General features: G+C 48.8%; 1 protein-coding gene across 3 annotated transcripts in view; it reads right to left on the bottom strand.

Annotated features, from left to right (window-relative positions):
- Positions 1-373: 373 nt before the first annotated feature.
- RGS6 (regulator of G protein signaling 6) overlaps positions 374-27372 on the bottom strand; it is a 597551-nt gene continuing 570552 nt past the window's right edge. For 2 of the 3 annotated variants that reach the window (XM_057544118.1, XM_007184399.2), the window contains one exon: positions 374-1241. In XM_057544118.1, the coding sequence (XP_057400101.1) occupies positions 1191-1241 (51 nt within the window). In that variant the 3' untranslated portion in view covers positions 374-1190. Of the gene's footprint in view, positions 1242-15973; positions 16041-27372 lie in introns of all 3 variants that reach the window. The other variant, XM_007184397.2, reaches the window with a different exon arrangement.

Here is a 27372-nt window from a genome sequence, read left to right as displayed (position 1 = left end):
CCCTGTATCACTCCCTCACAGCCAGGTGGGCAGAGGGTCATTTGCAGGTTGGGCTCTGTGCTGGCGTTGCCCTGTGATGATTGGCATTGTGGAGGGCAAAGCCTTTGCTGGACCGTCAGAGGACCATTGGGCCCTGGCCTCGCCTCTGGGCACAGATTCCGCCCCAGCTTCAGACACAACTGAGACCAGGCCGCAGGGGCCCAGCCACGCCTGGGACTGCCAGCCTGGGGCCCAGCCCCTCCATCTGGGACCCTCCCAGCTCCCACCAGGAGCTGCCGGAGGGGAGGATCCCAACGGCCCCCGAGTCCACCGCTACGTTTATTTTGAGTAAGACACGCGGGAACACACCAAGGAGCGAGGGGCCACGACAGAATAAATTACAAAATAATAAAAAATTTAAAAGATGGTCAGAACCTTCACGGCTGTTAAACCACAAGCTCTTTCATCAACACCAGTGCTTCCTCTGGTGTTGGACCCTCGAGACGTTTGGCAGGAGCAGAGGGCAGCCGCCAGCGCCTGTGGAGACCTCTTTGAAAGGCGGCCTGCAAGGGGGTGGGAAGAACTCGAGGTGCTGCAGTCCAGGAGATGGCTCAGTGCTGACGATGCGATTGCGGTGCGTGGTGTGCGGGCAGCCTGGTCCCGGCCCCTTACGCACAGCGGCCGCAGAGGTGGGGGAGGCGGAAGGTGGGAGGCGGTCGGGACACAGTGGTGTAACTAGGGGGGTGCCGTGGGTGCACCGGAGAGGCGGTGGGATGTAATACTGGATGTGCTCAGGGCCAGTGGTCCTCTTGAGTTTGCCGGAAGGCGTGATCCCCCAGACGGCGGGAGGAGTTGATGAGAGTCAGAATATAACCTCAGCTGACAGTCACAGCGGGAGTCCCACCGGGTGCTCTCCCCTGAACGTGTTAGGGACCAGGACCTCCTAGAGAGTGGGGTGTCGGCACGCGACTATACAAGGAAGAGAGGGTTGTAAACAGGGGCTTCTACCCGGCTGACCCCAGGTTCCGTGGACTCTCTTTCTGGCCTCCCTCTGGTTCACCCACTGCATCTCCCCACCGTTGCCCATCACGGCCCTCACTCTTTCTCTTTCACAGTGACCAAATCTCCCCGCAGGGAAACTCTGTCTGCAGATGTGGAGCACGGCCGGCTGCCCGCGTGGTCCTCGGGCCCGGGCCCTGCGGGGGGGACCGTCAGGAGGACTGCATCAGGCCGGTGAGGCGTTTGCCCGCCAGCGACTTTCCCTGCAGAGACAGCGACACAGGGGCACCACAGGCACACACACACACAGAAGACAGACAGAGAGAGCCAGACAGGTGGATTAATTGTTGCACGAGCCACGAGGCCAAACGACTTAGCTCACCAACCCCTTTCATCTCTGGGTTTGGGAGCCTTAGCCACAGACAACTGAACAACCAGGTCTTTGGGGCAGGTTAGGGGGTGAGGGTGTGTTGCTGGTACACTTTTGGGCGTGTGGGGATTTTACTTACCCCAAACCAGGCATTTCAACCTTTAGGTAGAGTGTCTCTTAATGCCTGTGGGCTGCCCCTGAACTTGATTTTATCCAAGCGAGGAAGGAAAGGTGGCCTGGGGACTAGTAAGATTGGGGGGGGGGGGGGCGGCAGGTTGACCCAAACAGATGATGGCTAAGAATCTTGGTGACTTGGAACTAATGAATTAACTAGTCTGAAGAAGGCAGAAGACCTAGGAATCCTGTCTAAAATGCAGGATTGAGCTCTCCTTGGGTCCTCCTGACAACCTGTTCTGGGACTGGGAAGGTGTGGGGGCTCTGCCGAGGCTCGGAGCCTGGGCTGCAGGACACAGGGCAATACACTCCTATGTTCTTGGTCCCCCATCTATGGTACCCAGAGGCTGACTTTGATGATTCCACATCAGGAAGTCTTACACGCCCTTCACTTACAAACTATGAAGCCGTTCTTGTCCTTTCAAAAACAAAAAGGATGAACTCTATCGTGAGGCCTGGTACACGGGGCATAGAGGTCCTGAGAGAGGCCAGTTGTTCGCATGCCCGGGAGGAACCTCTGATGTGGGGCTGGGCACCAACAGGAGGAGGAGCAAGGCTCAGCCCTCTGCTTATTTCCCTAGCCATGGTCTGCGCCCATCCCCTGCTCACCCTCTTCAGAAATCCATAGCATTGGACAGGCGTCTAGAGGGAGAGTATGGCCGGACCCAAGCAGATTGATCACTGTGTCTGAGAAAACACTCAGAGCCCATCTTAATATTGACAGTGGGTCAGCGACACCAGCGCCATCTGCCTAGGGTAGCACGTACTCGCTCATCAGCACGGGCTGCAGCGTTTGGTAGCGTGAGGTTTCAAGGGCCAGCAACTCCTCATGTTCATTTCCAAGTGGGGTGTGAGGGCTCATCTTGTTTACTGGGCTTGGCTGCATGTAAGCTGGATGTAATTAAAGAAAATTGATCAGGTTTGTGAAGCCTGGTAGGGTACTCAATAAACCTGCTGATTGATGAATTGATGGATAATGGGCATTTCCAACAAACGAACAACATGGGCTGTGAGTTTGCTGGATACAGGACAATATGTCATCTGGCTTAGCTCTCCACGGAGGGACATGCCAGCTTGACTTTGAGAATTCCGATGGCAGGGATGGGAGCTTGTCCAGAAATGCAAATGCTCTCGGGGGCAGTTGGGAAGTCTGCATCTACCTCCCCTTTGCTCTGCTTTTCCCCTTTCATGCCTCATGTTTGCTAGTGAGACAAAACTTTTCATTTTTTTCTTCCCTACCTTAAAACACACACACACACACACACACACACACACACACACACACACACACACACACACACACACACACACATATGCACAAAATCTCCCCATCAGCAACCTTATCTGAATCTTCAGATACACTAAACTTAGCCTGCAGCCGGATACATTTATACTGGGCTAAGAATTTTTTAATCAGATTTAAAAAAAAAAAAAATCCTAGAGGGTTTCAAGTGCCAGTCTTTGCAAATCACTAAAAGCAGGATGGCTACTCCTCTGTGTGGAGTGAGTTAGGTACAACAATAGTTCACAGATGGCTGAGGCTGACCTCCGAGGACTCCCTCCAGCCCTGGTTCTAAAGCACACATGGAGCCGGGACTTTCCTTGCCTGCCCTTTTTTACACGGAGCTGTAGGCATTTGTCATCCAGGTGGTGCACCTGGGAACGGGCCTTCTCCACACAGGCCTGAAGGCAGGAAGCATGGGGACATGTGGAGCTGATGAGTCTAGGGGCCTCCTGGTACGGGGACTCTACCAAACCTCCCGCAGCTCCTGTCACCCTTTTCCATCCCTGCTCACATGAAAGGCACCAAGGAATGCTGCTTTCCTCCTGGGTGCTGCTTATTGCTGTGGAAACCACACACCAAATACCAGCTCCTCCCCCCTCCTTCCACCCCTCCTCTACCAGGGCCACAAATTACACATGGTGTAACCAGATATATTTCCAGGTTTGCCATACAATGGCATTTGGGGCTCTGATTTAGCTGGCGGGTGTGAAAAAAAGGAATCACTAAAGCTTCTAAATAACAGTCCGTTGCCTGTGCGGATGTTAAAAGCCCAGAGACAAAGAGGGTGAGGTTTACCAGGCATCCAAACCCTCATTACAGCTTCATTCTCATTAGTGAGGTCATTTTGGCTGGAGAAGGGGCTGTGGTTGAGGGAGGTTAGAGATTCTATTTCTGGATGATTGTGTGTCTGTCTGTTTTAGGTGAATTTGGCCCTGAGGATCCCTACCCTCCACGCCTCCCAGTTCTGTAGAGCGGGCTGGGCTGGGAGGCGTTAATTAATCTCTTCCTGCCTAAGTCCTGGAGCTCAGCCTCACAGCTCTGACTGCAAAGACCTGTGGCCAGCCCATCAATCCTTCCCCTCCCCTCTCCCAGCTGCTTGCAGCGGCTCAGGGCTTCACAGTTGGGGGCGGGGCTGCAGCTGACAGCCCGGAGAACACGCCCTGAGATTGTTCCCAACCTCTCAGCCATCCAGGTGGTACTCCTTGGCATTTTTGTCTCCCTCTCCCTCTCCCTCTCCTGCTCCTGCTCTCACACATTTACCAAATGCCAGTTCTGCTGCTAAAGGAGGTCATGATGGTTCAGGTCGGCTCAGGGGGCAGCTCAGCCCAGCCGCAATCTGTTCACTAGGCGGTGACCTCGTGGGTGAGGCTGGAAGGTGGTTACTCATGCAGGGTGCAGGCAAGGCTAGATGCTGGCCTCGGGCTTTGGGGAAGAAATCCTGCAATCACACTGGCTCAGCAGCTGCCTCTCTTCAGAAGAGCTGAGGTTCTTATAATTTTCAGGGATCAAAGTGAAACCTGACAGCAGAGGCTACCGGCGTTCAGAGATGAGGTGCCCCAAGGTGTACGCTGCTAGGGGCTTGCTGGGAGCTCCTAGCTACTGCTCTGCGCACAGAGAGGAGAGCTCCCACCCTGCGCCTTCTAGGGGTCTTTCCTTCCTCCTCTTCACCCCCATCCTCGCCTCCAGTTTGGACGGTTCTGCAGGAGACACTTAGGAAGGGGAGTGGTAATTCTGCCTTTGCCGGGCATCTTGCTTAGTTACAGGGAAAGGAATTTTTTCAGGGTGTGAATGTGTGCTGTTCCTCAATGCTGGTCAGTCGGGAACAGATCATGGTGCCAGGAAACTGCAGCCAGTTCAGCCTGAGGCCTTGGCGTAGCTGAGCGAAGCAGCTGAAGGTGGTTGAAAATGCTATTAGCAGGCAGCCTTTGTCCAAGTGAAAAAATATACAGTGATTAAGAACTGAGCTGCAGAAGGTACATTCCAGAGACACCAAAGCTTTGCATTCAGACAAAGTACTTTTCACCTTCGAGACATTTGGCCAAGTTTAATCCAATAGAATTTGGGATCCTTCAATTTCATGGACCACAGGCTCAGTGCTGGGTTCACAAACACCCACACGTTCAATTCCCACCCTCCACCCTGACTAATCATTTCAGCTCTGCAGCCATCCTGATGGCTAGAAGCCTGGAAGAAGGTGGTCACGGAATCCTTTGTTTCTAAAAGGAAGTGCACAAAAGGAATAGCTCCCTTTTGTGAGGTGCTTCAGGAAAAATCGACATGCTGCTTGACATGCTGTGGCTCTGTGCATCGCACTTCCAGATATTAATCAACAAAGCATGCACCATCTGGGTTACCAGGAGCTTTCGCCACTCACTTACCTGGGAGACTGACGCTAACCTCTTTGGCTGGGAGAAGGGCTGTGGCTCAGAGAGTAGCCCTGGGGGTCAGATGGCATACTGGGGGCAGCGGAGCCAAGCACTAGTGGCTCAGGCAGGACCTTTTTCAACTCTAAGAAAGTAGAGACATCTGAGCTGCTGATGAGATTTTCTTGCTAATTTGCTCAGATGACCTAAGACCAAAGTTACAGATCTCAAGTCCACTAAGTCTAAACACATGCTATGAGGGGGATGGAAATCAACCATGGTTGTCTCTAGGGGAGAGAGATGGAATTGACTGGAAAGGGGCATAAGGGAACTTTATAGGGTGATGGGTGTAGGTTACACTGGTGCATACATTCGTCAAATTCATTGAACCATACATTTCAGATCTATTCATTTTGCCATGTGTAATTATGTTTCAAAAGAAAAAAAAAGATTAGAAAAAAATCCAGCTATCACATCTCTGCTTTGAAATTTCCCACCCCTTACTCTTTTTTCAGTTGCTGTCCCAGCAACTTTGCCTTTTGGCTAAATTCAAAGCTTCCCCCTCCAGTATAGGAGAAACCCAGATTCCTCTGCTAGGGGAACTAGAACTTGCAACAGAACTAATTTGGAACATGATTTCTAGCCTCCATAGATCCAAACGGATCACCTTGTGGTGACACACAGGCATTTTTCATCCCTGCTAATGAAAAATGGTGTTTTGCTGAATAGCGCTCACCAGGTGACCTCAGCAGGCAAGAAGTGGGAGGTCCCAGAGAGAAGCTGTCCTTTCAAGGAGGCTGAAAGTTACCTATGAGTAGATGATGCTCAAGTTCATAAGTGATGAGTGTGTGTGGACTCACAGGCCTGTAGGGGGCTTGCTGGGGAGAGCCGTCAGCCCTAGGAGCCAGGTAGAAAGGAAAGGTCCCCGCTTGGGTTTGTTGGGAGGTGGAGGAACCAAGGACTCCAGCCAAGTCAGGACTGCCTGACTTCATCTGGTGACTTCCCTGGAGGTTGGTCCCCCTGGAGCCCCCTTCTCCACTGAGCAAAGCAAAAGGGATGATTTCAAAAGGAAGCGTAAGGTATTCTGTGGCATCTCCTTTCTCAATGATGTTTAAAATTGGAGAGAGAGTGCCATTTGCTTGGGAAAGTTTAGAGGGCTAGAAGCTCTGGCAGGGGATGGTAGGAAAACCCATACTTGATAGAGAATAATTTGAAAACACTCCAACTCTCCTCTTTCATCATCAGCAAGATGGGCAGATGAGATGGGAACTAGCCAATGGTTACACATGGCTGATTCACGGCAGAGCTAGGCTGGAGCAGCATCCAGGAAGCAGAGGCTGCTTCTGGCTTTCTCACTCTTCAGGGATGGGGGAGGGGGTGGGGGGGGGTGGGTGCCCTGTGACAAGATCCATTCCTGAGGTCTATATTACTCCTGGGTCCTTGCCAAGCTTTCTGATCTCTCTCAGGAGCTGAAGGGCATTTTATTTGGTATTGAAATATTCTCTTTATTTGACTTTTTAAAAATAGGATACCACAGACATCCGAGACACAGCCAGGCCGGTGACTCGGCTGTGGGTGGTGCCCCAGAGTCCGGGGAGGCAGCAAGGGATGCAGGACGCTCTCCGAGGTCACCCCCGGGGAGAGCTGAGAGGCTGACACAGTCTTGGTGCTCCAGCCGGGTGTCAGGCCTGAGCCTCTGAGGTGGGAGAGCCAAGTTCAGGACATTGGTCCACCAGAGACCTCTCGGCCCCATGTAATATCAATCGGCAAGAGCTCTCCCAGAGATCTCCGTCTCAATGCTAAGACCCAGCTCCACTCAACGACCAGCAAGCTACAGTGCTGGACACCCCATGCCAAACAACTAGCAAGACAGGAACACAACCCCACCCATTAGCAGAGAGGCTGCCTAAAATCATACTAAGTTCACAGACACCCCAAAAACACACCACCAGACACAGTCCTGCCCACCAGACAGACAAGATCCAACCTCATCCATCAGAACACAGGTACCAGTCCCCTCCACCAGGAAGCCTACACAACCCACTGAACCAACCTTATCCACTGGGGCAACACCAAAAACAACGGGAACTATGAACCTGCAGCCTGCGAAAGGAAGACCCCAAACACAGTAAGTTAAGGAAAATGAGAAGACAGAGAAACACACAGCAGATGAATGAGAAAGGTAAAAACCCACCAGACCAAACAAATGAAGAGGAAATAGGCAGTCTACCTGAAAAAGAATTCAGAGTAATCATAGTAAAGATGATCCAAAATCTTGGAAGTAGAATGGAGAAAATACAAGAAACGTTTAACAAGGACCTAGAAGAACTAAAGAGCAAAGAAACAGTGATGAACAACACAATAAACGAAATTAAAAATTCTCTAGAAGGGAGCAATAGCAGAATAACTGAGGCAGAAGAACAGATAAGTGACCTGGAAGATAAAATAGTGGAAATAACTACTGCAGAGCAGAATAAAGATAAAAGAATGAAAAGAATTGAGGACAGTCTCAGAGATCTCTGGGACAACATTAAATGCACCAACATTCAAATTATAGGGGTCCCAGAAGAAGAGAAAAAGAAAGGGACTGAGAAAATATTTGAAGAGATTATAGTTGAAAACTTCCTTAATATGGGAAAGGAAATAATCAAGTCCAGGAAGCACAGAGAGTCCCATACAGGATAAATCCAAGCAGAAACATGCCAAGACACATATTAATCAAACTATCAAAAATTAAATAAAAAGAAAAAATATTAAAAGCAGCAAGGGAAAAGCAACAAATAACATACAAGGGAATCCCCATAAGGTTAACAGCTGATCTTTCAGCAGAAACTGCAAGACAGAAGGGAGTGGCAGGACATATTTCAAATGATGAAAGGGAAAAAACTACAGCCAAGATTACTCTACCCAGGGCTTCCCTGGTGGTGCAGTGGTTAAGAATCCGCCTGCCAGTGCAGGGGATATGGGTTCGAGTCCTGGTCCAGGAAGATCCCACATGACACAGAGCAGCTACGCCCATGAGCCACAACTACTGAGCCTGCATTCTAGAGCCTGTGTGCCACAACTACTGAGTCTGTGAGCCACAACTACTGAAACCCACATGCCTAGAACCTGTGCTCCACAACAAGAGAAGCCACTGCAACGAGAAGCCCGCGCACTGCAACGAAGAATAGCCCCCGCTTGCCACAACAAAAGAAAACCCGATCACAGCAATGAAGACACAAGGCAGCCATAAATAAATAAATAATTAAATAATTAAAAAAAAAAAAGCGATTACTCTACCCAGCAGGGATCTCATTCAGATTCGATGGAGAAATTAAAACCTTTACAGATAAGCAAAAGCTAAGAGAATTCAGCACCACCAAACGAGCTTTACAACAAATGCTAAAGGAACTTCTCTACACCAGAAACACAAGAGGAGGAAAAGACCTACAATAACAAACCCAAAACAATTAAGAAAATGGTAATAGGAACATACATATCGATAACTACCTTAAATGTAAATGGATTAAATGCTCCAACCAAAGACATAGACTGGCTGAATGGATAAAAACACAAGACCCATATATATGCTGTCTACAAGAGACCTACCTCAGACCTAGGGGCACAAACAGACTGAAAGTGAGGGGATGGAAAAAGATATTCCATGCAAATGGAAATCAAAAGAAACCTGGAGTAGCAATTCTCATATCAGACAAAATGGACTTTAAAATAAAGACTATTACAAGAGACAAAGAAGGACACTACATAAAGATCAAGGGATCAATCCAAGAAGAAGAAATAACAATTGTAAATATTTATGCACCCAACATAGGAGCATCTCAATACATAAGGCAAATGCTAACAGCCATAAAAGGGGAAATCGACAGTAACACAATCATAGTAGGGGACTTTAACACCTCACTTTCACCAATGGATGGATCATCCAAAATGAAAATAAATAAGGAAATACAAACTTTAAATGACACATTAAACAAGATGGACTTAATTGATATTTATAGGACATTCCATCCAAAAGCAACAGAATACACTTTCTTCTCAAGTGCTCATGGAACATTCCCCAAGATAGATCATATCTTCGGTCACAAATCAAGCCTTGGTAAATTTAAGAAAATTGAAATCGTATCAACTATCTTTTCCAACCACAGCACTATGAGACTAGATGTCTATTACAGGAAAAATCTGTAAAAAATACAAACACATGGAGGCTAAACAATGCATTACTAAATAACCAAGAGATCACTGAAGAAATCAAAGAGGAAATCAAAAAATACCTAGAAACAAATGACAATGAAAACACGATGACCCAACACCTATGGGATGCAGCAAGCGCAGTTCTAAGAGGGAAGTTTATAGCAATACAATCCTACTTCAAGAAACAAGAAACATCTCAACTAAACAACCTAACTTTACACCTAAAGCAATTAGAGAAAGAAGAACAAAAAAACCCAAAGTTAGCAGAAGGAAAGAAATCATAAAGATCAGATCAGAAATAAATGAAAAAGAAACGAAGGAAACGATAGCAAAGATCAATAAAACTAAAAGCTGGTTCTTTGAGCATATAAACAAAATTGATAAACCATTAGCCAGACTCATCAAGAAAGAAAGGAAGAAGACTCAAATCAATAGAATTAGAAATGAAAAAGGAGAAGTAACAGCTGACACTGCAGAAATATGATGGATCATGAGAGATTACTACAAGCAACTATATGCCAATAAAATGGAAACCTGGAAGAAATGGACTAATTCTTAGAAAAGCACAACCTTCCGAGACTGAACCAGGAAGAAATAGCAAATATAAACAGACCAATCACAAGCACTGAAATTGAGACTGTGATTAAAAATTTTCCAACAAGCAAAAGCCCAGGACCAGATGGCTTCACGGGCAAATTCTATCAAACCTTTAGAGAAGAGCTAACACCTATCCTTCTCAAGTTCTTCCAAAATATAGCAGAGGCAGGAACACTTCCAAACTCATTCTACAAGGCCACCATCACCCTGATACCAAAAGCAGGCAAAGATGTCACAAAAAAAGAAAACTACAGGCCAATACCACTGATGAACATAGATGCAAAAATCCTCAACAAAATACTAGCAAACAGAATCCAACAGCACATTAAAAGGATCATACACCATGATCAAGTGGGGTTTATCCCAGGAATGCAAGGGTTCTTCAATATATGCAAATCAATGTGATACACCATATTAACAAATTGAAGGAGAAAAACCATATGATAATCTCAATAGATGCAGAAGAAACTTTTGACAAAATTCAACACCCATTTATGATAAAAACCCTACAGAAAGTAGGCATAGACGGAACTTACCTCAACATAATAAAGGTCATCATTCTCAATGGTGAGAAACTGAAACCATTTCCACTAAGATCAGGAACAAAACAAGGTTGCCCACTCCCACCACTATTATTCAACATTGTTTTGGATGTTTTAGCCACAGCAATCAGAGAAGAAAAAGAAATAAAAGGAATCCAAATTGGAAAAGAAGAAGTAAAACTGTCACTGTTTGCAGATGACATGATACTATACATAGAGAATCCTAAAACTGCCACCAGAAAACTACTACAGCTAGTCAATGAATTTGGTAAAGTAGCAGGACACAAAATTAATGCACAGAAATCTCTTGCATTCCTATACACTAATGAAAAAACTGAAAGAGAAATTAAAGAAACACTTCCATTTACCATTGCAACAAAAAGAATAAATTACCTAGGAATAAACCTACCTAAGGAGACAAAAACCTGTATGCAGAAAACTATAACACACTGATGAAAGAAATTAAAGATGATATAAACAGATGGAGAGATATACCATGTTCTTGGATTGGAAGAATCAACATGGTGAAAATGACTATACTACCCAAAGCAATCTACAGATTCAATGCAATCCCTATCAAACTACCAATGGCATTTTCCACAGAACTAGACCAAAAATTTCACAATTTGTGTGGAAACACAAAAGACCCCAAAGAGCAAAAGCAATCTTGAGAAAGAAAAATGGAGCTGGAGGAATCAGGCTCCCTGACTTCAGACTATACTATAAAGCTACAGTAATCAAGACAGTATGGTATATAGCTGATTCACTTTGTTATAAAGCAGAAAGTAACACACCATTGTAAAGCAATTATACTCCAATAAAGATGTTAAAAAAAAAAAGACAGTATGGCACTGGCACAAAGACAGAAATATAGATCAATGGAACAGGATAGAAAGCCAGAGATAAACCCATGCACATATGGTCACCTTATCTTTGATAAGGGAGGCAAGAATATACAATGGAGAAAAGACAGCCTCTCCAATAAGTGGTGCTGGGAAAACTGGACAGCTACATGTAAAAGAATGAAGTTAGAAGACTCCCTAACACCATACACAAAAATAAACTCAAAATAGACTAAAGATCTAAATGTAAGGCCAGACACTATCAAACTCTTAGAGGAAAATATAGGCAGAACACTCTATGACATAAATCACAGCAAGATCTTTTTGGACCCACCTCCTAGAGAAATGGAAATAAAAACAATAATAAACAATGAACCCTAACAAACAATGGGACCTAATGAAACTTAAAAGCTTTTGCACAGCAAAGGAAACCATAAACAAGATGAAAAGACAACCCTCAGAATGGGAGAAAATATTTGCAAATGAAGCAACTGACAAAGGATGAATCTCCAAAATATACAAGCAGCTCATGCAGCTCAATATCAAAAAAACAAACAACCCAATCCAAAAATGGACAGAAGACCTAAATAGACATTTCTCCAAAGAAGATATACAGATTGCCAACAAACACATGAAAGGATGCTGAACATCACTAATCATTAGAGAAATGCAAATCAAAACCACAATGAGGTATCACCTCACACCGGTCAGAATGGCCATCATCAAAAAATCTACAAACAATAAATGCTGGAGAGGGTGTGGGGAAAAGGGAAACCTCTTGCACTGTTGGTGGGAATGTAAATTTATACAGCCGCTATGGAGAACAGTATGGAGGTTCCTGAAAAAACTAAAAATAGAACTACCATATGACCCAGTAATCCCACTACTGGGCAAATACCCTGAGAAAACCATAATTCAAAAAGAGTCATGTACCACAATGTTCATTGTAGCACTATTTACAATAGCCATGATATGGAAGCAACCTAAGTGTCCATCAACAGATGAATGGATAAAGAAGATGTGGCACAAATATACAATGCAATATTACTCAGCCATAAAAAGAAACGAAGTTGAGTTATTTGTAGTGAGGTGGATGGACCTAAAGACTATCATACAGAGTGAAGTAAGTCAGAAAGAGAAAAACAAATACCGTATGCTAACACATATATATGGAATCTAAAGAAAAAAAAATGGTTCTGAAGAACCTAGGGGCAGGACAGGAATAAAGACACAGACGTAGGGAATGGACTTGAGGAAGGGTAAACTGGGACGAAGTTAGAGAGTGGCATGGACATATATACACTACAAAATGTAAAATAGATAGCTAGTGGGAAGCAGCTGCATAGCACAGGGAGATCAGCTCGGTGCTTTGTGACCATCTAGAGGGGTGGGATACGGAGGGTGGGAGGGAGGCGCAAGAGGGAGGGGATATGGGGATATATGTATATGTATAGCTGATTCACTTTGTTATACAGCAGAAACTAACACACCATTGTAAAGCAATTATACTCCAATAAAGATGTTAAAAAAAATAGGGTACCACAAACATAAAACAAAGCCTCCCCCCCACCTCCAAAGCAAGAGATAGGTGAAAATTGAATTATATTTAAAAAAAGCTCTCTGGATGAAGACTTAACATACATTAAACCTATGTAAAAAGTAAGTAATATGGTCAAAATATAAACAATGGATTGTTTTGCAACAGCCCACCATATTATGTACAGTAACATCAGGTTTTTCCACGTCAATGGTGGGTCTATGGAATCTGCCTGCAGTCGTGTCTGCCGAGAGCAATTCCCACAAAATGTTACTGGGATCATTAGCAGGTCCAGACACCTTACTCTAGCCTGGCAACTAGCAGTGCTGCTTTTTTTTTTTTTTTTTACTTAAATTTTTTTTTAATTTAGAAAAGTTGAGTTGTCAGCCCTCCTATCTGAACTAAATGTGAGAGGACCAACCTATATCCCCTATCTCCAGGGATTTTCTCTGAATTTCTTGTTCCTGCCCAATGGGGTGGCATCGTTATCCCACGCACCCTCCCTTCTCAAGTGCCCTCCTCTTCGACTCAACCAGACTTTGATGGTGGCAGTGTGGGGACGGTCCCCTTACCAGGGACACAGGTTAGCTGCCGAGGAAAGTTACTAACGGCCACCCATTGATTGAACATAGAGCAGCTGTTGTGTGTCAAGCGCACTAGACATTTGAGAGACACCTGTGCTAATGTCCACAGCATCCTTGCCAGTTAGGTATTCCTTTAACCCTGACTGGACACATGAGGTTGAACCACTAGCCTGAGTGCACACTGCTGGTCAGTGGCCTTCATGGCCCGTCCACTTTCTCCCCTGTACATGACTGTCGCTCTCAAGGAAGGAGGCAGGTGGAAAAGCTCAGGACTAAGGCCTCCTCCACATCTTCCCACACCAGGCTATCTCTCTGGGCAGTGCAGGGTGATTTTCTTAACCTCACTGAGAAAGATGCTTCAGCTCTTGGGCACACTTGAGACCATCCCAGGCATTTCTGTTCTGCCTAAGGTGCTTCCCTTCATCACACTGGGGACTCCTGGGAAGGAAAAGCTGCTACCTTCTGGCTGGCAAGCCTGGCAAAGTGGGACTTTGGCTGTTGTGTTGAGCTGAGGTGCACATCACCGCCGCTTGGCACTCATGGGTTTAAAACGGTGGCTACTGGACCGGCCAGTGAAGCTGCCACTTCTGTTTGTGGCCCTGTGTTATTGGTGCCGATGCCTCTGGGATCTCCATAGCAACAGTCCCAGGGAGGAGAGAAGCAGGTGTGATGTTTACCTTCCTGAGGAGGGGCAGGCGGACGCTTTACTCCAATTAGAACCAACCCCAATTAGAACCACGTGCCTAAATCGAGCTGGCTGGGGAAGCCCTCCCCGGCTGCTCTTCCTGGCACTTCTGCCTCCTGCCCCCTCATCGTGCTCGTCACTTATGGGGCTCTTTGCAAAGTCCGACCTCTACCTGTTAGTTTTGGTGGGTGATGGGAGACCTTCCTCCATGGTCCCCAGCTGTGCAGGGACAAATCTGGAACCCGGCAGGCATGCGGGATGCCGGGAGTGACAAGGGCTCAGCAGCTGTGCCCGACACTGGTGGCACAATGCCCAGTCCCCAACTCCCCAGTCTCCTGTCCAAGTTGTGCATTTCCATTTTCCCTGCTGCTTTTTTCACCTCATGCAGGAGAAATGCCCCCCTTTTATTACCGATCTCTTATCTCCTTCCTCTCGTTCTGACTGAAAACCCCTGGTGCTCTTTCTACACTCAGCCTGCAGCAAGGTCTTGGTGGACACAGGGGTGGAGTGGAGGTGGGCATTCTGTTCACGAGGCCCCTCGACGGCACGCCTTCCTTAGCCCATGCTGTGCTGGCCTCTTCCTCGCCTCCTCCTCCTTCTCCTTAAATGTACTTTGGCATCTCTGCGCTGGTTCACCCCAAATTAGGCAAGGGCCCAAAGACTCAAGGAAACAGGGACATGCCTGAGTTGCTATCGGCAACAACTTGATGCTACTTTTTTTCCAACTAGGAAGTTCAAGTGACCCTTGACTATGGCGACAGGGGAGAGTGCTGCTGAAGTTTAGTGGATGAGACAGCAGGAGGGATCACTTGCTCGGCAGTGTGTGATCCTTCTCAGGACCCAGGAGGACTCTAATCCCACCCTCCTAAGAGCACTTCTCATCTCCTGCGAACATGTTCGCCCAGAACACATCCATGGCTTGGGGTCCTTGGTTAAGCCAGCTGCCAAGGCAGAGTTTCGAGGGCACAGGCTGCCAACATGCTGACTGTCCCCACCGCCCCAAAGCATAATCTTTCCGTGAATGTCCAAGTCCATTTGGATACACATTCAAAGAGGGCTGGCTCATTTCTCTTTCCTCCCTACTCTCAGGAATGCAGTTTGGCGGGCATTTATCAGACATGTATTTCTAACCTGAAAAAGTACAGCAGGGGACAGGTCAAGCAGCATTTTTCAAGACATCTCTGGACAGAAACGTGGGCTGATGGAATTCCTAGCCACAGAGACCCTTCTTACTTCCCTACAAACCCTTTTCACATGTCACTGCAATGCTCTCCATCCCTGTGACACAGGGGATGGGCGGTTCCCTAGCCCTCTTCTCCCCTGGTGGTCTAGCAGGTAGAAAGGTGAGATTTCCAAGTTTCCCACAGGACTTGGCCCTGGACCACAGAGGAAGAGTAATGGAAGCTGTAAGTGGGAGACTAAGCCTCAGGATGCTGCTGTTAGCTCGAAAAGCATCTCCAAAGGTAGAGGGCATTTCTGCTAGGGGTCCAGGAGAAGTGAGTTACAGGATCAATACCTAAATACATTACTTGTACATTGCCTCTGGGACAAGGCACTCATCTCCGTGTCATTTCTAGACCCCTCCCCTCAGCTTCTTGTTTCTTAGGAAGAAAAAACTATGGGTGTAAAAAAAGAGGCAGGAAAAATGGGCACACTAAAAAATGGGTGCCACTGACTGTGCATGGAACTAGGGTGTGAGAACAGGAGGGGTGGGCAGAGATGAGGCCACGGACAAACAGATCATCTCTTCCGGATTTGGAGCACCTTCTGGGCAGAAGGATCCCAAAGAAGGTTAGAGAGTTCGGACGCCGGGATCACTCACCCACTGCTGGAAGGAAGCCACCTCGGGGGTGAAATGCAGCGGCCATTCTGACTCTGCGCCAGCAGCACTAGGCAATTGTGTTTTTAGGAAGGGAAGTGAAGAATAACTTATCCAGCTGAAACCGTGAAGACCTGTGGCTTTAGGGGAGCCCCTGCCCAGACACGCACGCAGCTGCAGCGGGCAGGCGGTCCATGCGCAGAGGCACATGCAGGTCTGCAGCGTATGTTACACACGTACCATACACCGAACACGGAGGCGTGTATCAGGCAGGTAGCACATGCACCTGTGTATGCAGCTGTGCACACGCTCATGTGAGTGTTTACACCACAGGCACTTGCAAAAGCATCTCATGCAAGGTTCACGAGCAACCACGTGATTGGCTGTAGAGCTTTACATCAGGCTCCTAAGATGCCAATCTTTGACAGACACTGCAAACTTCAAGCATTTACCTTAAGATACATATATAAACCTGACTTTCCCCAGGAAAAAGCCATTCGTGCCAGTGGAAATGGCCTCTCTGCTTCTGTTTCTGTCAATATTGCAAGCAGTGGGAGCGTGCCGCCCAGGGGGCTGGTTTCCGAGGGATTTCAAAGCATCCCCTGCCACTTGGTGCTGACTCCTCCAACCAGCCCACTTTGTAGCACGCAGTTAGAAAGCAGGAGCCTCTGTTTATCTGGCAGATGGAGCAACCAGACTTGGTGAGGCTGTACTGCTCAGGGCGGCTCCAGGCAGGCAGACAGCTGCCAGGTGAGGGTTTCTGGGAATGAGGCTTCTGCTGTGCAGAGCGCTACATCTGCAGGATTGGATTTCATGCTCTTATAGGGGAGAACCATCTCCGATCTGTGTCTGGAAGCAGGAGGCATCTTAGGGTCCTGCACCTCAGGAGTCGGGGCAAATGCCAGATCCTGACAACGTAGGCAGTGTTCCCTTGGTGGCCCTCCCCACATCCTGGCACCTCACTGCTACAAGCCCCTAGCTCCTACAGCTTCCTGGGAAGTGCACAGGGGCCCGGAGAAAGAGACCACAGGGCAGAAGCTGGCGTGCTGGGTACCACAGTCCCTCCATTCCTAGGGAAAGCAGAGAAACTGGCTCTCTGAGTTGACTTTAAAAATAAGACAGTAATAATAGCTACCATTTATTGAGTAGAGTCATGAGCCGGTTGCTGTAATAAACGAATGTGCTTTGCACACATTGTCGTATTTGAGATACGCGTGTCACCATCCTCAACTGCAAAATAAATACAGTAATACCTACCTTGCAGGACGTGGTTGGAAATCAGATAAGGTAATAAGAGCTAATGGGCTGCAAGTAACATCATAATAATGAAAATAATAATGCAAAGAGTTAGTTATACTTAAGCATATATACTGCAAACACTATGCTAAGCACTTTATGTATTCTTTCCCTCTTAATCATTTACTCTTATCTTTTTTACAGATGAGGAAACTGAGGCTTGGAGCCTGAAACACACAGTTAAGTGGTGGACCTGGAGGAGAACCGAAGTCCCTCTCAGGCCAAGTTCTGCATGACACGGATGCCCACAGTGCGACAACGTGAGCGCCCGACATGACAGCTGTTCTTGTTATGCCCTCATTTAGTGCCAACATCCACCCAGGGCAGCAGACATCAATTGTACCCATCGGGCAAGTGAGCGGCTTGCCCAGGGTCTTATACCAACTTCAGGTGGAGAAACAAGATTCAACGGGGGCTGCCCATCCCTAACCCTGAGCCCATTCTCTACATTCTGGTGGCCCCTAAAGGGATGTTGTTCTCAGCGGGCGGAGCCAGCAGGTCATCTTCAGTAGGGGATGAGAATGCAGTTGGGGGAAATATCACTGCCAGGTTTTCGACATTTAACCTCTCATAGGTAGTGCTTGTTCAGTCACACCCAGATAGCTGGCTGAGGAGCAGTGAGGACAGCTCAGGGCAGGACGAGGGGCCAGTTGGAGCCTCTCAAAACAAACTCCTGCCAGGGCAAGATGCACGTCGCTGTGCAGTCCTCCGTGCAGTCCTGGGGAGGATGGAAAGAAAGGGGACCCTGACATCAAACCTACACAAAGCTGCTGAAGGGCAAGCTGGGGCCTCTAGTGGCCACCACCCCAGACGCACGCCTTCCTGGTGATCCTTCTCATAACGTCCTACACATCTAGAAACGATTCAGCAACGCTATGATTGGGGGCTAGCAAATGATGGGCTCTGAAGCTGTGTCATTACCAAGGAAACCGCCCTTGAGGATATGACCACAGGATGGTGACCACTCACAAATACTAATGGTTGAATCCTTTACATATTTAGAATTATGGATGCCCTGGAACCTTCCAGGATCATTCAGGACAGAGAATCCATCAGACTTTCCCCTCTCCTTTTGCTGCAGCTTACAAGGTTGGGTTGAGTTTTGTACTGGTTGCTCCAACCCCATTTCCCAACTTAATATGCTAGGATGGAAAGGGCAGGCCCTCCTCCCTTACTTGATGGTCTGTCTTTTCCCATTAGGTGTGGGGATTTGGATGCACCGTGCTCTTGGTACAAATGAGGAAGGCCAGGGGCATGGTGTAAAACAGTTGTCCAGCCCTATGAAAAAGCAGGGGCACCCCCTGGATCCCCATTCCTCTCTCTCCCCTACCTCTTACATCCAGGCATCAATCACGCCCACCAGAGTTTTAAAGGCCTGTATGAGGGAACACAGTAACAATCAACTCTGACTGGGCTTTCTTTAGCTTCAAAAAATGTCTTATTAAAACTTTGCTGACTTTATCGGGATCGCCATGTTTAATGAGAGGCCTCAAAGAATTTGAAAGCAAAAGATGAGGAGAGGAAAAAAGCCATAAGCTGTAATCACCATAATTATACAACCCCATGATGAGTTGAAAGCAACCCTGGCAATGCCCGAGAGAGGAGGGAGTGTCATCTGCAATCAGGTTGGTCCTCGGGACAGCTGGAAGGAATGTGACACGAGAGCCCTTCCCTTCCCCTGAGTTGGGCTGAAGATGAGTCCTCACGGAAGGGCCCAGGAGGAGGGGGCCCACGAGCGCAGTTTCCCCTTGGTCTAAGGCATCAGGGGGCGTGTTCTGTTCCTGGCCAGGCTGAGACAGTTTGGGTGCCAGCTTGTCCGCCTGGAACCTGCACTGGCATCAGGTAAAAGGCAACTGGCTCGATCATCTTTTCTGCTTTCAACAAAACACCCTTTCTGGATGGAAATGATGTCAGGCCAAGCTTTCTCCAGCATAGGGCAGGGCACCCCACACACGCCAACCCTGGCTGTGCTCAGCTTCCCTAAGCCAACGGGCACTGGTGTCCTCCACGCACTGACTTCCTCCTGGGCATTCAGGGGAGAGAGTCCTGTTGCCCAGGGCTCAGCTGCAGCAGCAGCGACTGGCTTAAAAAACCAAAAACAAAAGGCAAGGATGACAAGTGAAGGGCAGCAATTCCACTTCTTGACAGTGGCCTTGCTTTGACTTTATCGTCGTCTGGCTTTTCTCCCTCAAGGTAAAATCTAATCTCCTCCGGATCCCTCTCCTCCAGTCTCAGCAAACTCCCTCCATGTGATCTGTCCTCCTTTTCCGTAGCTAATTTATAAACCATATGATAAAATGCAGTATTTCACAAATATTTTATGCATCTGAGGATTCCATTTGGAAGAGGTGATGGAATCCAGAGCAGAAACCTGCTCTACAATATCCTTGGCCATTCAGCTTCTGAACGTTTCCAGGGAGCTCCTTTTTCCTTGGGGTGGCATATTCCATCGTTAGGAAGTTGCTACTGTTAGAATATTCTTAGAATGAGTGACCGTCCCCACGTCTTCTACGCATTTGTTCTAGCTTTGTCTGGAACAATCCAGAAATGTCCACTCACTCTGGGAGACGAACACACATATAGCTCCAGATGTTTATTGAATCTCTTTAGGGGCAGGACACCTTTATCTCCTTCAGTCTCATCTGACATGGCTTCCAGAGTCCCCAGCTATTCTCTTCTGAATTTTCTCTAGTTTGTTGAAGTTCCTGATAAAATGCAGGGGGCTTAGAACCAAGATTCAACACAGTCTAGAGCAACACAGAGAGCAGTGGAGCACTTCTTTTCTGACTGTTCCACTTTTGTTATTACAACCTAAAGTTGCTTAAAAAAAAAAAAAGTGATCGCATCCTGCTTTTGCTTCTATCAAGCTTGTAATCAATTGCAACCCCAGAATTTTTTAAACTTGAATTACAGTGAAGGCTAGGAATGCCACCCTGTAGTTGTGAGACTGAATTTTTTTAACGTAAATTTTATCTGGTTAAATTATACCTGGTTGTTTGGACCCATCATTCTACCTGAAGGAGATGGTTTTACGATAATTCCATTACCTATCAAATGAGCAGTACCTTCCAGGTTTGCATCTTTGAGTATGACTGACATGTTTGTCTCTCCATCTGAGTCATCAAAAAGGGTGTGGATAGGACAGGGCTATGGCTGGACCCTTGTGGCCACAACTAGAAACTGCATTTCCCATGGACATAGATCTATTAATTCACCATCTTATCAGCCATTAAGATGCGATGAATATACTTGCTTTCCCTAATTATGGGCAAACATAGAGGCAGCGGAGGTGGAGGGGGTACAGGGGACAGGAACTGATATTATTTTCAACGTTATTGCACTAGTATCTGGTCACAAATAAATATTTTCTGGAGCAAGGGATGTAGTTATGATGGTCATCCATCTACAGTAAGCCAGGCTTGCAAGGAGGGTGTGGAAAGTTCCTGCAAATGTTACACCAATGAGGCCCATTCTTGTCTGGGGCTGTGGTGACATCGCTCAGGCCAAAATGAATTGACCTTGACCAGAGGGTGTGGCAGAACTCTTGCCATTTGGACGCTGCCACTGCCCGGGTAGCTATACACTCCCAACCCCGTCCCACCTTCCCATCTGTCAGGGAGCCAGCAAACAAACACTCAAGGGTCTTTCTCTCATTGGCCTTCAGGTAACATCACTGAACTGCAGATCCCACTTCTCCAAGCTCTTTTCAGCTCCCCTGCGGTGTCCCAGTCAGCATTCTGCTTCATAGCAACATTTTAGAGATTGTTCCTTCCTATGGATTTGTATCCTGCCCTCCTTCCAGAATACCATGGTTCCCAAACTCGATTTGAACCAAAGATACTCATTTGCTGCTCAGAAACAGGGGAGAGTCCCGCGTTGCTTTCACCAGGAGCTCATTCTGGGGGAATGCCGTGGCCGGCTTACTTCTCAGCCTTCGAAGTCCTTAGACCTTGAGCTCTCTGACTTCTAACCATCCAGTTTGGACACAGGCAGAGTTGGGTCTCTTCTTCCTGACCTTGACATTGGCAGCTTTGTCTCCTTCCTAGGTTCCTGCTATTCCAAAGCCTGACTGATGCCTGGAGGTTTCTCTCCTGCCCCTTGCGTGGCACTGCTCTTCCCCTGGCAGGTCCGAGGCGGATTCTGTCCTCTGGAGAAGCGGGTGTCCTGTCCCCTGCATGGCCCGCACTCCCCGCCGTTCATCCCCGCTGAGGGCCCTGTGGTCGGTCACCTTCACCCTCTGCCTTCTCCCTGGACAGATGGGAGCCCATGGCCGTTCTCACGTGGCTGCCTGGGGACAGGAGCCAGAAATCTGACGGTACAAGCAACAGGGAACGGGCTGAAATCCCACAGCCCCATCAGCCACTTCTAAAGGGAGAGATCCTTCTAGAAGGACGTCTTTCCTGAGTGGGGGGTAGGAGGAAGGCTCCGTTACGGCAAAGGGCTGCAGGTCAGCTCCCGAAATAGCTTCCCACCTGACACATCCATCCCCAGTGTGCCCCCAGCCTGCCTCGCGGGAGACTGGCAGGGATGCGATTTGGATCGGAATCAGTAGCTGTAAACACGCAGCTGTGCCTTTCTGCCTCACGGGAGTTTTTCACTTGACTGCTCGGCACACTGGGGTCTGGGGAAGGCAGGAGAAGCCCGGGGTGGGGGAGAGGGAGGGCCGGCCAGAGGAGGAGGGCGCAGTTTTGCAGAGCCTAGCTGGCCCCCGGGTTGGGAGGCAGGGTCACTGCCGCACTGAGCGGGCACTCCGCGGGGAGGGCGCTTTTGGCTGCTTTTGTTTGACAGCTTGAACCATCAGCTGGGGGTTCCTCCTTCCAAGAGGAGTGGCGGCGTCAACAATGACGACCTCTGACCCTTTCTCACCCTTCCCCCAGAGTTTCAGAAAGAACCCCTCCCAACACCCCCACGGAGAACCACTTTATCTCTTTGTCTTCTCTGCATCCTGCCAGCTAAGCTGATTCAGCTGTCTTACATTTTATAGTTGGTTTATAAAAAAAATAAACTTTTACGTTTTCATTTTCCAGCTACAAAACTATAATATTAAACATGCTTTTTCAAACTTCACTTGGACCCAAGATGGAGAGAGAAGGATCGAGACCAGAGGAGGCTTAACCTCCCACTGACTATAACCAGGTTAACACGCCCTCTGTGCCCTCTTTTTGGGCATTAAGAGAGGACAGTGGAAAGCCGGCCCGGAGTTCTCCAGGGAACCGGAAGGCGTGGTAGCAGGAGAACAGCAGAGCGATGCCGAGGTCCCCAGAGGCTCACAGCCCATTTTTCCCAGCATGCACGGGGCGAGGCGGCAGCAGCCACGCGGAGCCCATCCCTCTGCCCGACTGACCTCACCCCCACCTCCCGACAGACACCCAGCTGGGCATCCGTCCTGGAATGGCGGGGACTGCAGCACCAGCAAGACTGACAGGGCGCGTGGCGCTTACCCTGCTCTTTGCGACCTCTCCCTCCCTGCCCTCCGGGGGTCACAGTGTACAGTGAGCCCTGAGCGATGGAGGGACGGGGCCTGTGCGTCAGGTGCCAGTCGCGCTCAGTTCAGACGGTGCTTTATCTTCACATCCCTGTCAAAGGATTTTAAATACACACCCAACTCAGTTCTAAACATGGTTTACTTCCCAGTGTCAAGGGCGGGCAGCCACTTTCCAGGCAGGAAGGCAGCTCCCCTCTCAGTCTGAGGGATGATTAGCACAGCTCGCAAATCTCAGGATAGAAAGAGGCACAGACCTATAGAACGTTCCAGCTGCAAAGTTCCAAAGGGGTGATCTAGTCCACACCATTGTTCACAGGAGGAAACCAGGGCTCAGAGAGGGCGAGTGATGGGCCTGAGGCCGCACTGTTAGCAAGCTGAGCCTGGAAGCAGGAGTCACCCTGCATGGAGGCTGCCGAGGGGTTTCCCAGAGTCCCAGGGGAAGTCCTTGCTGCTCAAGACAGGCCAGTTTTCATGTGTTCCCTCCCAAGCACTGCTATGGAATCCGCCCCCATCTCTAGGCAGGCCCGGGTCTCACTGCTGCTGGATCTCAGGGCTCTGAGATGGGAGAGGCTGGCACTACAGTTGGCGACCCAGACGTCCCTATGGGGCCCAAGGACTGTTTGCAATCAGAATCAACTCTAAAGATTTTTAGCCAGTCGTTCCTTGCTGGAGGCCTGAAAGGATTTTTTCAACTGAGGTCAAAGCCCTCTGGGGGCTCTGCTGAGTCTAGGTGTTTGAGAACTCATTCCAGCAGAGTGCACGGCCCTGCCCCTGACACGCTGAGGGGGAGGGGGAGACAGCCTCCCCGGGGAAGGAGCTGCTGGGGGGGGGGGTAGAGGTGGGGGAGGGGCGAGCACCCTGGCTGCCGGCCCTCTGCCTCGCCTGCCAAGGGTCTCAGCCTTCCACTTCTGGTTCAGCACCTGGGCCTGGGGCCGGAGCTGCCTGGAAGGTGGTGGGAGGTGAGCTGCAGACTTTTTAGCTCTCATTAGCTTTTCCTTGGCTTTTGGTTGGGGCGGGAGGAAAGGGAGAGGGAGGGAGGGTGACAGCTGGCTCCCAGAACTTCCTGGTCTCCATCCGACTTTCCCGCTGCATTCCTTGGCAGGCAGGACAGAAACGCTTGGAGATGCTGCTTGGCGCACGCCAAGTCTCCCTCAGCTCCCGGCCCTCGCTGTTTCAATTCCAAGGAGCACCTCGACAAAGCCCAACTGCGATGCTCTCTTAGGAGGGGGATGAACACCTGGTTCTCATCTCTGCTCTCCTCTGAGGCCTCCAGCGTCGCTCAGGCACCAGCAACCCCATTGCCCATCTTGGGAGCCCGAGGCTACAGCTGATGAGGCTCTCAAGAGGACAGCTGGGGCTTCAGCTGAGCGCCCAGGCAAAGGTGTCCAGAGAGGCTGATGCCACCGTCACCCAGGGCCGCCACTTCTACTAACTTAAGTGCTATCCCTTGCAGATACCATGCAGAGGACTTTTTCTAGCTTTTCCTCCCAGAGTTCCTCCTCTGTGGAGTTCTCACCAGATGGCTTTGGCCACCCTCTGAAAAGGGACAATCAAATTGCTGCTGTTGAACCTTGGCTAATGGCCCTTTGCTCCTTCTTGCCCTCCCCCCATGCATCCTTGCTGTCCTCTATGTCAGAGTAGCCCCTCGTGGGGACCTCCCTGCTTTGTGGTAGACCCTGAAGGAATGAGTACGCCTAAGAGAGAGCAGGGGGAATGGACAGCCTTTCCGCTCTGGCCACCCTTTCTGCTCTGGCCACCCTCATACCCTCATTGTCATCTGTCAACTGCAAAACCAGGAAGATGGTGGAGAACGGCAGACTGGTCGGCACTGGGCAGTAGGAAGTGGTCTCTAGTTAGAGAAGACCCTCCTCCCCGCCGTCAGCAGTGCCTGGGACCTCCCACCAGAGAGTCTGAAGAGGAGATGGAGGGTCATGCAAAGGCAATCCGCAGAAGCTTCCTACTGTGGCTTTCATATTCTCCAGCCACTGTGAAAGGAAGCTTCCCAGCAGACAGGACTAGGGAGAGAGAGGCTCCATTCATCTGACCTGAGGCCAGGTCCTCGGCCCCCTTTGAGAAGCTGCTATGGGTTACAGCTCTTCCTGGGCCTGCAGCTCTTGGGACCAGGGCCACCAGGTACAGTGATGTGAGTCATCCACTGCACAAGGGCAGCTGAGGGTCAAGGAGGGGATGAAATCCAGCTGCGTGTCGCTTGGCCAGCTGGGCATCTGTGGGGCTGGGCTCATCAGAGGGAGTCCTGTTTTCTGCTCTGGATAAAGATGCGATGCGGTCTGGCTTCGCCACGCCATGGACTTTGAGTGACGTTTGCCTCTGCACCTGGGCCTGCCCTGTCAAAAAGCAGGCTATTATGCAAGCTCCGCGGCTCTAGGTGGCCCAGCTACACAATGCCTTGGCACAGCATACCCTCCATTTGCTCTGATGTTCAAGCTCTGCGTGATTCAGAATGACGCTTCCATTGGAAGGAGCAGCTCACCCAGTAATGCCTCTGATGGGGATCGTAAGGTTCCTTCTGCACCCGAACTAGCGTGGCCCCAGCAGCTTCCATGAACCACAGTGAACTACTCCCTAGGATCTCACGCCAAAGGGGGCATCTGGGGCCTTCAACAGATAATCCCTCCATATCATGATACACCTGAGTCTTGGAAAGAGCGATCTGCTTTCTCCACATGTTCCTCCTTTACCAAGAAAAGAAAGGACACTGGCGTGGGAGAAATTCTGGACCCAGATTCAATTTTGATAAGAAGTGAGCTGACTGAGATAACTAACCATCTGGATCAACATTTCTTGCCACTAGTTGGTCCTAAATGGCAGCTGGCCTCACATCCTTGGTCCATGGACTGCCCAGCTTCACCCCCTCATTTTCCCATTATTGGTTCCATGACATGGATGGTCTTTTTACACATACTTCCCAGCACCGTGAGAATGCTATTGGACAAGTCTTTCATTGAGTTTTATAGTTTGCAGTATGTAGCAGATGAAATATTCACGTAGACCTGCTTTTAAAAAAATCAAGCACTTTATGTATATTATATCCAGAAAATGGCCATCAAATTGCAAGGCATTTTCGTTGGCTGGTTAATTCCGTTTGATTAGAACACTGGGCTGTGGAGACCACGTTCTTGGGTTCCAGCCTCAAGTACTCTGAGAGTTGCTACTATTCTACGGCCATGGGCAGTTTCCTCAAATTCAGCCTCATCTTGTTACCCCAAGTGGTGTTACCCCAAGAGCACAAGGAACAAGGATGGATCAATACAAATCCATCTCCATCTCCACCACTGGAAACAAAAACTCAGAACGCACCACCCCTTAGAGTCTTCATAGAAAAAATAGCATGGAATTTAGGAATGTTTTGGTTTTGAAGTTTGGGCCTTCTCTCATATAGATTCTAAAAATCTCAGGAACTTGGAAGATTTTTCTCTTTCAGCCGGCCCTGAAACATCTCTGTAAGTTCTCCCATGTGCACACTTCAGATGCTTGGAAGGTGGTGTCTGATGCTTTCTCGTTCCAAACGCTTTGTTAACAGACCTTGGAGGACCACTGAACCAACACCACTTGTGGGATGAAGGAACATCAATAAATGCTCTTCACAGAGCTTCACTGAGATCATGCTTGCTTTCCCAATACCCACTTCTCATGAAAAGCAGCCTGGAGATGTTTGGATGCCTCATCCAAGTACCAGGCTTCCTCTCGCACCCTCAGCCCACGCAGTCAACCTGAACGGACTCCATGGGGCTGCAGGAGTTCTGCTTTCTCCACAGTATACTCTGGGCTTGTCAACAAAACCCTTAAACATCTTCCACCTACAGCCTCCAGGCCTCAAAAGAGAGGGAGTGGTGGGTTCCCACCACTCTCTATCAGCCATCGGGGGTGAAGGAACTCCTGTTGGCCTTGCCTCTAACAGCCCGTGGCAGCTTCTTGGTGTATGAAGTTATGTGTCCGTGGCAAACCAGCCATGAAGACAGACAGGGGAACCACAGGTCTTACACTGTGCAAGTTCTGATTTCTCATGAGGAAAAGCCATGGGGAGAAAAGACCAAAGAAGAGATGGGATGAGCACCCATATTTTAATTGCCGCCTCCTAGAGTTCCTGTGATGTTTACATCTAGCAAATTCAAAATGATGTTTAAATTCAGTTAAGATGCACCTAGCTATGACAGGTAAATGACCAGGTTGTTTTCAACCCAGAATTCTTAGACTTTTCATTAAAGGGATAAAATAAAGATACTAATCACACAGTAGTCAGGTTTACAAGGACTCTCCTCTTCAACAGAGGGAGGAAAAAGGCAAGTTAGCATCCGTGGGTTTCCACCCTTTAGGAAGGGAAATTTGGCCAGTTCCACACGTGGGATCCCTGCTCCTTGGCTGCCACGTTGGTCCTCTCTGGTTTGACGTGAAGAGTGCAGGCTGGGCCCCATGAACTCAGCAGCTTGTTTTTGACGAGTGAGTGAATGAGCGGGACTATTTCCCGTGCATCAAGCCCTATGCCCCTGCCTTACAGAGGATGTCATGGAAAGGGGAGATGGGTCTGTGTTGTTCTACAGATCATGGCCCAGAATCTCCACCAGGCACCATGGGGAAGACCCTCCCACGGCCGCTCCACCCC

Source organism: Balaenoptera acutorostrata, chromosome 3, assembly GCF_949987535.1.
Source record: "Balaenoptera acutorostrata chromosome 3, mBalAcu1.1, whole genome shotgun sequence".
Lineage (NCBI taxonomy): Eukaryota > Metazoa > Chordata > Mammalia > Artiodactyla > Balaenopteridae > Balaenoptera > Balaenoptera acutorostrata.
This window is presented reverse-complemented; position numbering and strand designations above follow the sequence as displayed.